The following is an 18,680-nucleotide window of genomic DNA, read 5'->3' as shown; positions in this document are numbered from 1 at the left end:
TATTTTGTTTATTGTTCCTGGCACAGAATTATGGTTATTGATTAATTGTTATATATATGATAAATCTCATTTTATAGAATAGGATATGTATGCTGCTTAGAATCGGTTATATGGGAGCAACATCATAGCCCAGTAAAATAATGAAATAAATCTATGAACTTTGAGTCCCCAACCCCCTGTCTGTGGCGTGCCAGAAACCGGACAGCACAAACAAGTGAAGCCCCATCTGTGGCATGCAGGCAGCACATGAAATTATGCCCCCTCCAGTCCACAGAAAAAAACTCTCTCCACAGAATTGGTCCCTGGTGCCCAAAAGGTTAGGGGCTGCTGGTTTATAGTATTAGCTAGTGTGAGCAAATAGTTTCAGACAAGAGATGCATCAAGTTGTATAGTTTTAGAAGCATCCAGGAATATGTTGGAGAAAATGGGCCTTTGCTTTGGTCCAGCAAGAGAAGGAGGCTTTAAAAAGGTAAGAAGATCTCCAGACGAATCCACTCTTACATGATGCAAAAGCTCAACATGTTTCGTTGGCCCGAGACCAAGCTATTATTTTAGAAAGGCATTGAGGCATTGTGTACTCTCCACTGTTTGTTCAAAAGGCATTCCCAGGGGATTTGTGCTCTCTTGTTTCATGAGCCTCCACATTGTTGATGCTGACTGACGTTGAAGCACACCAGCTGGCCATGTCCATCACTGCAGCCAAGTCAGAGGATTCCTGCTTATACTTAGAACCCACGAGTCAGTGTCTGAGCAGAACTTTGCAACATATCATGCTTTAAAACTAAGCAACCAAGAAGAAAAATGCCTATCTTTGGCTAAAGGGGACAAATCCTCTCCCTCAACCCGTCTCCGGATAAATCATGAAAGATTGGCTAAACATTTCTCTTATACAGATCTTCACCCTGGCTGCCTTCGGCTTGACAGAGAAGCTCCCTAAAGGTAGGTATAAATAATGGGTCATCTCTTTGCTTTTGCCACTGGTTCTATATTTATTTTTGATCTTGGACCTGCCCAGGCTCTCGGATGAATATATAAGCTCCTGGGATTTGTATAAATGAGCTGGTTTTGCCTGTGAGCGCATCTGTAATTGCCTTTGGAGAATCACCATGGAAGAACTGAGCAACTCTTGTTTGTACATATCACGATGACTGGTGTTCTGATGAATTTTCCTGTGTAGGTTTTTTGTTTATAGTATGTATCAAAAACAGTTTCCCAAATATAAATAGCCAGCAATGTTGAATGTTTACTTGGGAATAAATCCACTTAACATAGTTGGGACTTCTAAGTAAATATGCAGAGATACAGAGATGCTTAAGGAATGCGAGTGAGGCAGATGCTTGTACGAAGTGACATAATATATATCTCCTCGATTAATGTTCTGATTAGAATTTTGAGGATAGCTCTCTACATTGTTACTTGCAAGGAAGGCCCATTAAGGTCATGTTGCTGACAACCAGGTGAAGCTCCTCTACAGATCAACTAAACCGGAAGTCCTGCTGGAATTTACTCCCAAATAAATTGGTATCCAGTTTGCAGTTGTAATGATTAGTTGGCTTCGCCATTTCTTAAAAACTTTGCTGCTTTTTTCAACACTCGACCTATATCATAAATTGTATTTGACCAATAACTATGTTTAGAAATGTTTTCTGTAAGAAAAAACAAACAAATCCATTCTGAAATTCCTTTTATGGGTTTTTTTAAAAAAGAATTTAAAATACAGAATACGATGAAACGTATTTGCAGGACAAAATGACAGGGATTCAGGAATATATGCCTCTTCTCTACTGTAGATGGGTACTCAGATGGGAAAAAAGTTCCTGTTGTCTTTATATAGATTTAATAGTCTCAAGTACAAAGATTGATTACAACAATGCCAACAATTAATAGATGAACTCCGTCTTATTTCAATGTTTGTAAGAGATTTAAGGAGACTGAAATATATGTGATGAATAAGTACACAGTGCTAAATTCTTTGTTTGCTCTGCCTTCTATCAAGCTGCTTTCCCTCTCATCAAAGAGAAATTTAGGAATCTTATACATATACTACTTTGCTCTATAGTTTGAAACTTGAAATGTTGACTAACTGTGGACCAGAAAGGGAAATCTTCAAATCGGACCAGAGTTGTTTTCACTACTAGGAGCTGCAGTCTCAGCATTTTTGAAGAGTACTTACAAAGGAAGAGTGATAACAAGAACAGTAGCATTTTGCAATATTATGAATTTTGGCGGATTCTCTACTCATAAGAGAATCAGATACCCATTGGTATGTGTCAGAAAGAATGCCAAATGCCAGGGTCAACAGTCAATATCTTTTAAAGAACTGGGTTTGTTTTCCTTTTGGCAATTGTGTGCAGTATGTCATTTTCCACTGAGAACAAAACAATTTATAAATTTTTTAGATATCCAGCAAACACAATTACGTGGTATGAAAACATTTTCATGTATTTTCAAGGCCATGCTGGCCCACCCACCTAACTAGAGTTACATTTATCTCTGCTAATGTAATATGTAATATATACAAAGCTTTCAGTGATAAAGAAATTAGGTATGTGCAGTAGAATTAAAGTTCCCTGCTTATATAAATATTGAAGAAAGTTAAAAGGCCTCTCTGATATCTTTTCGAACAGTTTGTGCTAAGGGAGGTGATCATTACGTTGCTGCTCGGCACTATCAAGTTCTTAGGCTGTGTCAGACTATATAGATAGCCTCCCCTTGGATCTAGAGTTGGCCATGATAACATAGCTAACTATGATTTTTGTCATCTGTCATGAAGCTAAATTACACTGAAGTCTGATTCAGTGATTCATCCTGACCTCAATCTTTGCTATTAGAAAAAATGGTGTTCCTGACCAGCAATCCTTTGTTCAGAATTTTATTGACTTAAAAAATAATTTGTATCCTGCCTTCCAATCCATAAAGGGTCAAAGTGGCTTTAAATTAAAAAAAAAAATAACACAGATAGTCACAACCTTTAAAATAGGATTTCAAACCATTGCAGAAACAAATTCAAATTGAAATGGCGTAGCTGCAAGGAGGGTCTGGATTCCTTCCCAGAACAGAAAGTACCGAGAAAGAATGTGGCTTCCATTTTTCATATCTGAGGACCCACATAGTAGAAGATGTTCCTTTCATATCTGCAGGACATGGTCTCAGAAAATGAAGCCACCTTGAAAAAGTCTTTGAATGTCTAGAGATTACAATGATCAGAAATGGATCATGCTTACAAAGATGCATGGAATACTCAGAAGTATTATAGCTGTGATGACAAACCTATGGCACGTATGCTACAGGTGGCACGCAGCGCCCTCTCTGGGCACACGAGCTGTCTCCCTAGTTCAGCTCCACCGCACATGCATGCGTGCCTCCCACCGGCCATCTGATTGTTGGGTCTCAGCTGCGTGGGGCGCGTGGCGTGTGGTGCAGGCGGATGGACCACACGCATAGGCACGGCGGGCATGTGTACATGCGCAGGGAGGGGGTGCATGCAGATGCACGGGGAGTGGAGCATGTGCGTGGCCCCCCTGCATGCATGCACAGGGTGGGGGTGTGGCGGGGCGTGCGCACAGGGGTGGGGTGCAAGTGCGGGGCAAGCACACATGTGCAGAGTGGGGTGCATGCATTTTGGGGTTCGGGCGCATGCGCCAGGGGTGGGTTCTACTTACCTTTACTATTGGTTCACAACGGGGCTGCGTGAACCCTGCATGCGCAGAAGCATTTTGATGATGTCAGGGTCGGTGGGCAGAGCCTCCCGCCGATTTTACTACCGGTTCTATAGAACTGGTGTGAACCGGGGGCAACCCACCACTGGCATGTGCGCTTTGATCACTCGGTCCAGAAAAGGTTAGCCATCACTGAACTAAAGCAAAGCTGAGAATCCTCACATTCCAGAATGGGAGAATAAGATAATGCATGAATAAATACATTTATTTGAATGTCTTTTCTCTATATCTTACTATTTTTCTGTCAAGTGTAATTGGTTTGGGATTTGTTTGGCAAATTTGCTTGGTCAAGCTGCAGGATCTAATGTGAAATTTATTCACTTTCTCATGCTGCCTTGGTGGGGTTGTTGTTTTTTTGGTCACAGCTCCAGTCATCACCACCTCTCTTGAGACTGTGGATGCGCTGGTTGAAGAGGCAGCCACCTTTTTGTGTGTCGTAAAATCTTTTCCCCAGGCAGAGATTACCTGGACACGTAATAACATTCCTATCAGGTATGAATTGAATGTACACAAGACTGCAGAGTGTGGGTACTCTCAGAAAATATCAGTATTGGTCTCTACCCATAATAGTAAAAGGTAAAGGTTCCCCTCGCACATATGTTCTACTCGTTCCCCTCGCACATATGTGCTACTCGTTCCGATCACACATATGTACTAGTTGACTAGGGGGCAGTGCTCATCTCCGTTTCAAAGCTGAAGAGCCAGCACTGTCCAAAGACGTCTCCATGGTCACGTGGCCAGCATGACTAAATGCCAGAGGTGCACAGAACGCTGTTACCTTCCCACCAAAGGTGGTCCCTATTTTTCTACTTGCATTTTTTTACGTGCTTTCAAACTGCTAGGTTGGCAGAAACTGGGACAAGTAACGGGAGCTCACTCCGTTACGCGGCACTAGGGATTCGAACTGCTGAACTGCCGACCTTTCGATCGACAAGCTCAGCGTCTTAGCCACTGAGCCACCACATCCCTCTTATCCATAATATTACACTCCATCTTAATTCTATTCACCAGTGCAGCATTCTATAAAGTCAATTCAGGCATTATTTTTATAGGTGCATGATAAATATATGTAAAATATATAATGGCATTTGGGAATGACATGGGAAGACAGGAGGAACAGCTGCAGAGTAGACAATAGTCAGATAAGAGGCTTAGTTTGCAGAAGTAATCTGGGCAGGGCAAACATCTCAGAAGAGCCCCACCTTTTGAAGCCAGTTATTTGAACTGTAAAAGCCAGGGAGGGCCCCCGCATAGAAATGTACATTCAAGCTTGCACTTTTAAATAAACTCTTCCTTGACGCATCTCAATATGCTCTCAGATTTTTTGATACTAGGTACGCCATACGAGAAAATGGGCAACTCCTAACTATTCTGAGTGTGGAAGACAGTGATGATGGGATATATTGTTGTACTGCAAACAATGGTGTAGGAATAGAAGCAGAAAGCTGTGGGGCATTACAAGTGAAAATGAGTAAGTATACCTATTCTGAGGACTTGTTTGGGGGGTTTGAATAAACACCTTTAGAACTCTTGCTATGCATGCATGTATATGTGTGTGTGGGGAGCAGGGCAGCACAGATAGAGCTCGGCTTCAACTTACAACACACAACAGTTTGTGTAGTGATGGTTCAAAGTTACAACAGCACTGAAAAAAGTGACTATTTCACACATATGACCATTGCAACATCCCCATGTTCATGTATTATTATTTTTTTTGGATTTATATACCGCCCTACTCCTGAAGGACTCAGGGCGGTGATCAAAATTCAGACACTTGGCAACTGACTCATATTTATGACGGTTGCAGTGTCCAAGGGTCATGTGATCACGTTTTGTAGCCTTCTGACAAGCAAAGTCTATGGGGAAGCCAGATTCACTGAACAACCATATTACTAACTTAACAATTGCAGTGATTCACTTAAAAACTATGGTAAGAACGATTGTAAAATGGGGCAAAATTCACTTAATAACTGTCTTGTTTAGCAACAGAAATTTTTTGGGCTCCATTGTACCAGTAGTTGTAAGCTAAGGGCTACCTGTATACACATTTACGACCACATCAGAATATCTATAAGTCACTGCAGTCATAAATCAAGTTGGATCTGATTTTGCGACAATTTACTAAATTCAGTTAAACTGAATTTAACTGAAACACACAATTATTAAGCAAATCACACCATCATTAAATGATCCCAGTTTCTCTAATGGGCATTTTTTGCTGAAAATTGTGATCACAAAACATGATAATGTGAGTGCAGGACACTGCATCCAATCTTAAATGCGAGCTGGTTTCCAACCTCCAAATTGTAATCATGTGACCACAGGGATGGGATGACAGTTGTAAGCGCCAGGTTGTAAGTCACTTTTTCCTAGGCCAGTTTTCCGGACCGAGTGCCCAAAGTGCCCAAACCCCCAAAATGCAATGTGCGCACAGCCCCCATGCATGTGCCCTGCCCCCTGCACGCACCCCATCCCTGCGCATGCACGTGCACCCCCCGCACATGCCCCGCCCCCGCACATGCATGGCAGAGACCCAAAAATCAGCTGGCTGGAGGGAGGCGCGCTTACATGCGTAGCAGAGTTGAACTGGGGCAACGGCTTGCGTGCCATCAGAGAGGGCGCTGTGTGCCACGTCTGGCACGCATGCCATAGGTTTGCCATCACCATCCAAGGCCATTGTAACTTTGAACTATTGTTAAACAAACAGTTGAAAGTCAAACGCTACTTGCTATAAAGCAATTTATCTAATTTATCTAATCCTAACTCTACTGTGTTGGTATCCGGGACCAGTACGGGTTACTCATGAAGTTTTTCCAGCTTCATAAAGATCATTAAAAAAAAAAAAAAAGAATTACATGTAAACATCAGGAGATCATATTCCAAGCATAGTTCAATGGAGGAATTGATACCATAGAGTAGGAGGAGCTAGAAGGGAGAAAACACTGAAATGTAAGGTGACCATTCTGAAACAAAGAAAAACTAGCAGATCTTGATTGCATGATTGCTCTGAGCACACAGAAATATGAATTGTAATCATGTTTTTTAATACATGGCCCAGAAGATCAATACCAGCAGTTTAAATTAGGAATGCTTCTGAAAATCTGGGCAATGTAAAAATTGGCTTCAGAGCAATTTAAACCCTCTATTAAATTTTTAGGAAAAAAAAATCAAGTTTTATTTTACATTCTATTTGCTGTTCTACCATCATGTCTTTATTTGTAAAATAAGAACTAGCTTAAGCTTTTTGAGCAGTGGCAATATTGATTTTTTTTCTGCACCAGCCCGTAATTCATTCCTTGTAATGTTGAAGTTGCAATCTTAGTTAACTTTTCCTGAATGTCCACGATCCTCCTACATATATTTTCCTCAAAATTTGGAGATAGTGTGAATTTCCTGCTTCTACTCTCCTTTGAAAAGCCTTCCCTCCATCTCTTTATAGGCCTTTGGGAGATAGCAAGCTCCATTGCTCTTTCATTGCTTTGTTAGAAGAGAGTATGGATGTTGATGACAAAATGAACCTATCATCTTGTAACAGTATAATGTGACTTTAGCACAGAGGTGTTCAATCTTGGCAACTTTTGAGACTTGTGGACTTCAATATGCTGGCTGGGGAATTCTGGGAGTTGAAGTCCACAAGTCTTAAAGTTGCCAAGGTTGGACTCCGCTATGCTAAAGTTTGGTCACCCCTTCTTTAGCATATTTGACTCCAGACTCCATTTCATTTTGATCTTTAAAATTGTAGAACCGAAAATAACCCGTCCACCTTCAAATCTGAAAATCATTGAAGGACTGAAGGCTGTCTTCCCATGCACTACAATGGGAAATCCCAAGCCTTCAGTTTCTTGGATCAAAGGAGAAAATGTGATAAAGGTGAGTATTGTTATTATTTCATTATAACCTGCATCTTTTTGTAGAACTGGTCCGAGAAAAAAATATTGTTTTATTTGTTATTTCATAGAGACGATGAATGATTAAGATACTGGACCAGAAACCTAGAATCTGTGAATTCTAGTCTAACCTTAGATATGAAAACCGGGTGGGTGTCTTTGACCCAATCATTGCCTGTCAGCCCAAATCATTTTACAAGGTGGCTGTTGTGGGGAAACTAGGAAGGACCATTATGTAAGCTGCCTCAAATTATACAAATGAAATAGGAATATAAATCAAATAAATAAATATATCTATCTGGGTCACAAGATTTATTCTACCTCATTTCACTTGAAGCTTTATATTTTATGGCAGGAAACTTCTCGAATTGCTATTCTTGAATCAGGCAGTTTAAGGATTCATAATGTACAGAAGGAAGATGGTGGACACTATCGCTGTGTGGCAAAGAACAGCCTCGGGACGGCCTACTCTAAACCTGTAATTCTGGAAGTGGAAGGTGAGTGATCTGTTTGGTGATGTGATCACTCAAATACAGAATCTGCATTCATCCAACATCCGTACTGCAAATATATTTTTGCAAAGTGTTCAGGACAAAAATGGAAGTCTTTGATCCCAGCTTTGAATCTATGAGTGAATAGAAACAAACAAGCAAATCTAATCAATGATCTAATGCAAGGGTGAAATCTACTTACCTTCCCTACCGGTTTGGAAGTGGGCAGGTGGGCGGAGCCTCACGCTGCCATTGCTACCAGTTCGCTGAACCACCCGCTGCCATCGCTACTGGTCCGAACCGCTGATCTAATGGCCTTCTTATCAAGGGTTTTGTTCGTCTGTCTGCAAGGAATGTTAATGGTGCATTCTGAATAAATATACTTCTAAAATAGCAATAGCGCTTAGACTTATATACTGCTTCACAGTACTTTTACAGCCCTCTCTAAGCAGTTTACAGAGTCAACATATTGCCCCCAACAATTTGGGTCCTCATTTTACCGACCTTGGAAGGATGGAAGCCTGAGTCAATCTTAAAGACATATATTTGGGGAATTATTTCATAGTCTTGCTTCCCATGGGATAATATTTATGGCTTTTCCAAGATTATTTGCATATGCATATGTGTGTGGAGTAATATGTTTGGATACACATGATACATTATTCTGAATGACAGGGCTGATATCAGCTCTTGGCTTGCTCTAGTTCTGCTTCTAGGAATACTTAGATTTGTCTTTCTTAACTGGATGACTTCCAGAGATGTTGGATTTTAACTCCAGAAGCCTCAGCCAGCTTGGCCATCAATCATGCGGCAAGGAAATTCTGGAAGTTTTAGTTCATCCTAACAGAAAGATTTCAGCTCAACAAAGGATGGTTTAAATCTTTCAACCAGGTGGATGAATAATGTACTTCATTAATGACTTATCCACAATAGAAATGGGTGTCACTAGCAGCATTGTATACATTAATATATATTGTATAGAATCATGCAATCTAAAACATAGTACAGAACCTCACAGTCTGAAGCTTATAACTGAGAAAAGCACAAGGACAAGCATAATATAACAACAATTGTGCCATTTAGGCATAAACTGTAAGCTGCCTAGAGTTGCCTCAGCAAAATGGGTAGTATAGTAGTCAAACAAACAAACAAATACCACACCAGCAGCTTTCAAGCAACAGGATCTGGATTCTCCTCTGCTGGCTCTATATGGACTTTCATATGCTAAAGCCAGGTGTAAAATAATGAGATGCTCTGCTTGTTTCTTGCACTCTGACAGAATTTATTTTGGATGTAACTTTTGTGACTGAAAATGTATAAGGCTTCCCAGTGCTCCTTCCTTTTCTACTATTGCTTCCATAGATAGGATTATTGTTTTAGTTATTCCCATTGAACCCATTTATTCAGCAGAATAAAACTAAGATCTCATTTAATGGTAATTGAAAAGTACTTAATACTACTTTTAGCCAAAATGGATACATCTGGGGCACCATTCCTAGATGTTTCCTAGAGCCACGGTGGCACAGTGGTTAGAGTGCAGTACTGCAGGCTACTTCTGCTGATCATCGGCTGCCAGCAGTTTGGCAGATTGAATCTCACCAGGCTCAAGGTTGACTCAGCCTTCTATTCTTCTGAGGTCGGTAAAATGAGGACCCAGATTGTTGGGGGCAATGTGCTGACTCTGTAAATCGCTTAGAGACGGCTGTAAAGCACTGTGAAGCGGTATATAAGTCAAAGTGCTATTGCTATTTCTATTTGTACAATCTCCTTCTGATCTGTGCTTTTTTTATTTAGCAAGTGAATTTTGTTCACTCAGCAATTACTATGCAGTACTGCAGACTCCCATTCCCAATCCAAATGAGACTTCAGTTCATCTCCTGTAATATTTCCTACTTCAGATCTTTCCAGCAATACAGCCTGGAGAATTAAACAAAAGGAATTTTATCTAAAGGCCACTGTTACATTTTGAAGGATAGCAACTGGGTTGAGTTTATTTTTCTTAGCCAATAACTTTTAGGAGAGTTTTGATATTTATTTGAAGTCACTGGGAAAAGCCATTAAAAAAACCTTTTAAGGCATTTTAGATTTAGTAGGGTCTGCTCTTTCCTGAACTGTAGTCTATTTTATCTGATGCACAGATTCATTGGATGTAGTTGAGAACTAAGCCAACAGGTAAGACTCTACATTTAAATGTACATTTGAGCTCCTTAAATGCATCATATATGAGCCAGCTCTAGCATCAAAAGACTTCTTTGCACACTTCCCAGGGAAGGTAATTTGAACAGATCTTATCCTTGCATGAACTTGCCTTTTGGAATTTGCTGCAATATATATTTCATATGTGGAAAATGAGTCATTTAGTACAGCAGATTTATATAGACACCGGACATTAACTATTTTAATGTTATTTATATTCCTCACTCCCACTACAGCCCCAAGTTGGGACCTGCAGATCTTATTGTCTCTGCAGGTTTCTTTTGGATCATTCATTTATGGAAAACATACCTCATATGAACTCTTTTTAACATTGATTTTTGAAAGCCTATATAGTTAACAGTGGAATTTTCATTTTAAAAGGAATTCAAAGGAAGGAGGGGCAGACTGGATCTTAGAGGTATCCACTCTGAAAAGTGTGCACTTTATAAGTCTTTGCAAGTGGGGAAGGATTAAATAAATTGAGTATAATACCCCAATATCTTTTGTTGTTTTTCTTTCAAGACTAGAGGCAATTCTTCCTTTCCAGAAATATTTCTACAGATATAGCAAATGTTTCTGTTATTAGCACTCATCATTCAGTTTATGTTTGGACTTTCTGAGGTGATTGACTTAAATAGTGACTAAGTATCCTTGTATAAAAAAGCTAAGTATTCAGAGCAATCATAACTTGAGAAAGATGAGTGGTTTAGAAGGTGGAAAAATCAGCCAATCAATCAGAGGTATGGAAACATTTATAATTTGCACAAGTTTTTTTTTTTTTTTTTTTTTTTTACAAAAGTGATATTTTGAGAAGAGCATTTGGGTTTCTGTGATACAAAACATTTTCTTTCTAGTGTGGGGTAGATACAATTCTCTCTATAGAGGACCAACAATGATGGGAAATACTTTTGTTTTATTTTTTGAAAAAGATAAATTCAATAGTGAACTCTTAGCCAAATGTGTGGGGTGTTTTTGGAGTTCAAAAATTATTGGGTGCTTTGGATTGGTTCCATCTTCAACTATTTTGTGAGTTTGGGAAATTGGAAATATTTCACCAATAGCTAACCCTCGGGTTTACTAATGTTTTTGCTTTTTTACATTTAGTTTTTGCTCGAATTCTGAAGGCTCCTGAATCCTATAACGTCAGCTTTGGCTCTGTGGTAACTCTGCAATGCGTAGCAACAGGCATTCCAACTCCTACAATAACATGGCTTGAAAATGGAAAAGCTGTAAGTATCATTGCAGTTCCTAAATTCTGATGATTAATTCTTTAACCAAATTCAATTAAGCTTTGAAACCAGGGTGAAACTGGCAGAGAAAAGTTGGAGGCTCTTGCAAAGCAGAGATGCAATATGGAAATGCAATTCATTATTCTTTCTGATGTGGCTAGATTAAATGATTTAATAGTTTGGAATGTGATTTGAGTAACAAACTTCCCATGTGTAAACACCTCCACCATATAGTCATGCATCCCTGTTTTGCTTTTTCAGTACAGGTTTCCTGTATTTTCATATACAGTATTTTGCACCGTTACATGTTAGAAAATGTGTTTAAGATAACTACAATAGCAGTCTTTGACAATAGATATTAACATCAGTTATTCAAGTTGCACAGCTCATAGAGGAAGTTTGAGCAAATTTTGGTTGTCCTTGGCTAAATTCAGTGCTGGGTGGCATATTGGATGGTATATTGTTTACATGGGAAAAGGCCAAGATTCTGATATTTTGGCATCTCCAGATAAGAATGAAAAAGGGTGTTTGATATTCTAAAGGTCCTCTGCAATCTCCAGAATTCTAGAAAATGTATTGCAACTTATATCGGTTTAGAAAACGCTGCTATCATAGATGCCTGGTACAAGCCACAATCATATCATGTGTGCCATTTCATCACACAGATGGTATCAATTATTTGAGTCAGTTTCATGAAATGACTGACATAAATTGCACAATTTGCATGGCAATGCCATGATGCATGCCACCTTCCTCTCTGCCCATGGTTGCCTGTGATTGCTGTGGACTTTCGGCCAATGGATACCTTTCCTGATGTTGTTGGGCTCTGATTTGGCTCTTACTATGACTTTATTTATTTTTAGTAGGTCTGCCAGTGCAATTATATATGAAGTAATGAGTTTGTTGTCCTCTATAAGTATAATATGTGGCTGAAGATTCAGTGCTCCAATTTCTAATCTTTGTATCATCCTTTTAAGCTTTGCCTATGGAAAGAAGTTTGTTTATTTTGTGAAGTGTGTAGTTCTTTGGTCCCAGCATGGTTCTTGCTCTTATCAATGTGCCCATCAAACTTCATATACCAGCAGTCCACAACGTTTTGGGTACCAGGTTTTTCTACAGATGGGATGATGGTGGTTTCACGTGCAGTCTGGATCCCATATGTGCGCGGATGGGGCTTCACTTGCATGGGTGGCCTGGTTCCTGGCAGTCCGCGGCCAGTGCTGGTCCATGGCCCGGGGGTTAGGGACCCCTGCCATTTACTACATATTTTCATTTACTTTGGCACTGAAAAACTGGGAAGCTACAGGATTGAAAAGCAATCAAGCATGTGTGTGTGCATGTGTGTGTGAACAAAACCCAAATACTGCACATTTTTCTATCAATATATATGTTACAAATTGTTAATTTTAACCTACATGGGCTCTCTTATTTAAATTAAACACAATTGCTTTTGAAGAATAATTAAGCTAACTTTTAAAAGGATGAAATTTGCCTCTGCATAAAACAGATGCCATGAATCTTATATGTAAATAGATATTATTTTTACTTCAGGTGCTCATTCATGAGCACCATTTATTATGTAGCCCAAAGATACCACCTTTGTACAATTGGGCACAAATTTGAGAAAATCCTGATGTTTGCGAATAAACAACTGCATATCCAAAACACCAACCAAAGTTGTGGAGGAAATGACTTCCCACCAGGGGTGAAATCCAAACTTTTTCCCTACTGGTTCTGTGGGCATGGCTTGGTGGGGGTGGCAGGGGAAGGATATTGCAAAATCTCCATTCCCTCCCCTCCTGGGGGAAGGATATTGCAAAATCTCCATTCCCACCCCACTCTGGGGCCAGCCAGAGGTGGTATTTGCCGATTCTCAGAATTACTCAAAATTTCCGCTACCGGTTCTTCAGAACCTGTCAGAACCTGCTGGATTTCACCCCTGCTTCCCACTTAGAATTCTGATAAGATCTGGTTTTGTTCAGGATCCACAGACTCCAGTTTTTTCATGGCTTCTATTTTTGAAATGCTTTATGATCTCCTAGTTCAGTTTATTTTTATTACCAGTAGTAAATTTAAAACGTGAATCTCTGTCCACACGAAAATGTATTCATTTTACATAATGGATAGAATAGAATAACAGAGTTGGATGGGACCTTGGAAGTCTTCTAGTCCAACCCCCTGCCCAGGCAGGAAACCCTACACCCTACACCTGGATGAACCAGGTCAGTCAGTTGTCCTACTGCAACTACATAACTTGGTTTACTCTTCCTGTGAATTTGTGGTTTACTTGGATTAGTTGGATTATTGTATAAACCACAATACTGGGATGGTATTGTGGAAGCCACAAGCAACCAAATCACATTATGCAGTTTAGCATGATCAGTGAATGCTAACTCTGAGAGGGTGGAATGTTTGCCCTAACACTGTCAAACACCTTGAATTAGTTATAGAATTAATATTAGATAATAACTCTAATAATTCAATAATAATTAAACAAAAAATATTTTTCATGGATTCCTAATAGTTCTTTGACTATGAGTCATGGAATTTCTGCAAATAAGAAAATGCAGGCTGATGGTCTCCGATTTCAAATAGAAAAACTGCCATCTTAGAAAAGCTAAAAATACAGTTATGAACAATGAGCTAAACTAAAGGCTTTCTGTGCATTTTTTATTAGTTTCCACAAAGCGAATGGCACGCTGCAGTATCTAACCCCCTTTCAAGCTGTTTTAAAATCAGCTGTGCCAATGATTACTTTACCTAAGGAAGACTTGATGAGAGATTGTCCATAAACTGAAACGGTTTGCAATCTTCCCTAAATTATTTTCCAACTCTCTGTGAGTTCTATCAGTGAACGTGGCAAGGAGAGCTTTCTACGCTGTGTGGTCCAGGCAGAGAATGAACTGTTCTGACTCACCCTTCAGAGTCTCATATTTCTTCTAATAAAAAGCCTTTACCCAGAGCAGAGGAAGATACACATATGAACTTCCTTCAGGTTTTAGAAGCAGCCTTTTTTACTGCGTACAAAAAAATCCCCAAACCGAAATCTAAAGAGGAGAAAATAGAAAGAGTTGCAGTAAACGTATTGAGCAATGAAGCTTGATGTGGCTACATGTTTTTTTAATTGATAAAGCTTGTACATTCATGTAGAATCTGAAAAACCTCTATGTAAATATTTAAAATAAACATTTAAGTATTGGAAAAAAGTTCAGGCTAAGACTCAGAACCTTAAGTATAAGCCATATATTGATTGTGTTGTGCCAATTCAGAAAACAGACTTAATTGAGTAACTGATGCTTAAACTAATTGTGGCTAACCGAGTTTGTTTATTTTGGTTTATTTAGCTTACAGTACCTGCGCAGCTACATCAATAGGTTATGAAAATAATAACAACAAAAACAACAACAAAACTTCCCAATTAAGATAAATAGATGCGCTCCCACATGCTCTGGAATCCAAAAGCCTACTGAAATAAAATCCTCCTTCCTCCCTTGTCTCCCTAGTATAAAAATACACATTTGCTCAGCTGTAAGTGTATGAATGGTCTCTTTGCAGAGAAATCTATTAATTCCATGTGGGAAAGCAGTTTCGCTTGGGAATATTATTTAATCTGATGCGTTAGCTCAGACATTACAGCACCTGGATGAACTGAAGGAAAACTGAGTTCATGCCTCGAGGAAATTACTTTTACACTCCAGTAGGAATGATTTTGGCACTCTAAATCCACAAATGATTTCTGGAGGAAGATATTCAATGATTATATATTTTACTCAGAATGAAGTGAAATGTTTCAGCAGGAGTGGAAAAACCAACTCAATCGTCTTGGGATTTAACTGACATAATTGGCATTTTTTAATCACAAACTATTTGTTTTCTTTTAACTTTTAGCATGAAATGCTTATTAATGCAGGAATTACAACAGTCTAATATGTAATTAAAGGACTGTGTGTGCATGTGTATCTATCCAGATATTCATGCTAGTCAGAGTAAATCACTGAATGGAAGCGCTAAATTATTGGCCCTTTTACAACTTTATCCTTATTCAGTCAAGTATTGAGGGAATGGTATTTTTTTTAGATAAAATGTTTCCACATTAGTTCATTTGTTGCATATTCAACACCAGCAAACATTTTAAGTTAAAATCATTATGTTTAATCTTAAAAGCAACAGTATCTGAATCTAGAAAAAAATACAAATTTCAGACAAATTAGATCTTTTGTAATCCTGTCAGGGTTAGGATGAAGCTAAGCAACTTGTTATTCTCTCTTTGAGAATTTTAGTTCCATTATGTGGGATAAAAATCCAAAACAGACAACTTTTATGATTCTTGATTAATTCCGTTTCCCAAGATTCTTTGGTTATAAGCTTTCACATTAAGGTTCAATCACTATTTCGGATTCCTGACATAATTGTCTCCAGGCTCCAAAATTCAAGCCCTCCAGATTTCTTGTGAGATGATGTTCTCATTTGAAATCCTGTTAGATTTTGGCCATTACATGCCAGATCACCAAACTCATATGAAATTTGGCAAATCTGTGAGTTGTGATGGTTGTATGTGGATGTGTGTGTGCTTTCAAGTCAATCTTAAATCCTGGGACTATATGGGAAAGACCATGGAGCTTTCTTAATGGTTTTTCATTCCTTTCTTCCTGGAGCTGAGAGATCATGACTGGCTGAGGGTCACCCAGGTACCTTCCATGCTAAAGGCCAGATTAGGACTTGTGTCTCACTGCTTAACTACTAAATCAAATTTTGGATGTTGCTCGTTCTCCTTGTCTATGGTAGTAATAATAGTTGATACACTAAAAAACAATGTACAACTATTCTTTTTTTTTCTATCGATTTTGAAAAAAGTACAAGAGCATTGGAATTATTGAAGGTTACCAAGATAACAGTAACAGAGTTGGAAGGTACCTTAGAGGTCATCTAGTCCAACTCCCTCCTCTTGTAGAAGACCTATACTATTTCAGTCTTTTCTCAAAAGCCTCCAGTGTTGGGGCATCTACAATTTCTGAAGGCAATTTGTTCCACTGGTTAATTGTTCTTACTGTTAGGAACTTTCTCCTTAGTTCTCAGTTGCTTCTCTCCTAGGTTAGTTTTTATTGTGATTGCCCTGGATTTCCTATACAATTCCCTAAACATGACAAGACATTGTATCATCAAATAATGGTTTTACAGAACCATGACAGTTAAGCTGTTTTCAACTTGAAAGACCAAAGTGTTGGGACATAGGTTTCATAAAATAAACAGATATATAACTGTGATTCCTATTCTATCATCAATGAGTATATATGCTTTAATAAATGGGCCATTTTGCTTTATTTTAATTACATTCAGGCTGAAACAATGCACACTTATCAGTCCCCGTGAATTTACTCAAAAATAATTCTGATTGAGTATTCATAGAACTGCCTTATGAATCCCTCAGCTGTTGAAATAGTTTCTTAATGGAACTCTTGTAAGTCCATTGACTTACAACAGTTCATTTAGTGTTCACAATTACAACAGCACTGAAAAAGTGGCTTATGACCATTTTTTCATATTTACGACCGTTGCAGCATCCCCTTGGTCACATAATCAAAATTCAAATGCTTGGGGAACTGATTCATATTTATGATGGTCGCAGTGTCCCAGGGTCATGTGATCACCTTTTGCGACCTTCTGACAAGCAAAGTTAATGGGAAAGCCAGATTCACTTAACAACCGCATTACTAATTTAACAACTGCAGTGATTCACTTAACCACTGTGGCAAGAAAGGTCATAAAACAGGGTAAATTTCACTTAACAACTGTCTCACTTAGCAAGAAAAAAATTGGGCTCAGTTGTGATCATAAATTGAGGATTACCAGAATGATTTGGTCTACAAGATGAACTGCTTAATGTTCAATCTCCAGGACTATGCAGGAGATGACATTCTCAATTTCTCAATTTCTCTTTTTTTACTTTAGGTGTCAGCTGGATCCATTGTAGAAACAGTAGAAGACAAAATGATTGATTCACGGCTGCAGGTTTATGTCACTCGGCCAGGTTTATTCACCTGTATAGCCACTAACAAGCACAGTGAGACTTACGGCACTGCAAAAGCTGCAGCGACTATTAATGTTTCAGGTATGCATCAGGGGGAAAAAAAGCTTCTCTTGAAGGATTAGATGATATTTAACTTTAGGCTAGGATTTTAGTCGTATTCAGGAACCTCATAGAATGTGAAAGGCACACAATGTGAGAGGCTTTAACTTCCTTGTAATTTCCTCCAGGATAAACACAACGTTAAGAATTTATTTTGTTCCTGGCTGTTTCCCCTTATAATATACAGTATTTCAGATATTGGCAGACCTACATGTTTGGTGCCATCTTCATTACACTATCCTAAAGACCACTTTGTAAATTCATCCAGAGGAAGGAAGCAAGGAAGGGTGATGAAGTGTTATATTAATATCCCCTAATGGCCAGGCGGAAATAGTTCAGTGAGCTTTCATCATCTTGAGTATAATATTTATGTTGGTAGTATGTTGGTCTCCAAGGAAAACAGAACTCCAAAATGTTCTTTATTCACCAGGACCCATATACATAACTCTTTGAGGATGGAAAATCAGGATGAACTTAGTCTGATTTCTTTTTAATGTGACACTCTCATAAAAAATGATGGAATGGTGATTTGCAGTCTTACCACACTGGGGACACTTTAATGAAATCCATTCCTCCATGCAAATCTTAACCATGTGGTAGCTTTTCATGTATGCCATACTTCAAAAAGATTTTAAATATTTCCTCCCCATTATCATATTTTGCTCTCTTCCAGCTTTAACCACTAGGATAATTAATTTTCTGCATTTCTGCTCCAGTGGAGTCTCATTTGTTTTTTTGTGTGTGGCTATTTTATCACATTATCCTTTTGGGCTGCATTTGCAGTATATGTTTTCTGACAGCTACTAACTAAAAGGAAAATGTGATCAAGTACTTTCAAACTTATTTGTATCCATAAATATATTAATAGATTTTTTTAGTACAATGCAAATTATCCTGACAATTTCCTTGTCTTTCCCCAACTCAACTGTTTGTTTCAATGGATCGCCTGTCTGTTCCTGTAGAATGGAGGTAAGAAAAATCTTGGCATAATTATTATGTGAGTTGTATGAGATAATGATGATGATGATGAT

General features: G+C 38.7%; 1 protein-coding gene across 1 annotated transcript in view; it reads left to right on the top strand.

Moving 5' to 3' along the window:
- The first annotated feature begins 643 nt into the window (after positions 1–643).
- MUSK (muscle associated receptor tyrosine kinase) overlaps positions 644–18,680 on the top strand; it is a 44,787-nt gene continuing 26,750 nt past the window's right edge. The window contains exons 1-8 of the mRNA XM_034410567.3: positions 644–939; positions 4,085–4,211; positions 5,039–5,190; positions 7,462–7,589; positions 7,962–8,103; positions 11,398–11,522; positions 17,472–17,631; positions 18,612–18,618. Coding sequence (XP_034266458.2) covers positions 861–939; positions 4,085–4,211; positions 5,039–5,190; positions 7,462–7,589; positions 7,962–8,103; positions 11,398–11,522; positions 17,472–17,631; positions 18,612–18,618 — 920 coding nt within the window. The 5' untranslated portion in view covers positions 644–860. The remainder of the gene's footprint in view (positions 940–4,084; positions 4,212–5,038; positions 5,191–7,461; positions 7,590–7,961; positions 8,104–11,397; positions 11,523–17,471; positions 17,632–18,611; positions 18,619–18,680) is intronic.

Source organism: Pantherophis guttatus, chromosome 2 (assembly GCF_059756535.1).
Source record: "Pantherophis guttatus breed Tessera chromosome 2, ASM5975653v1, whole genome shotgun sequence".
Classification (NCBI taxonomy): domain Eukaryota; kingdom Metazoa; phylum Chordata; class Lepidosauria; order Squamata; family Colubridae; genus Pantherophis; species Pantherophis guttatus.
The sequence above is the reverse complement of the archived record's forward strand: the minus strand, read 5'-3'. Positions and strand labels throughout refer to the sequence as shown.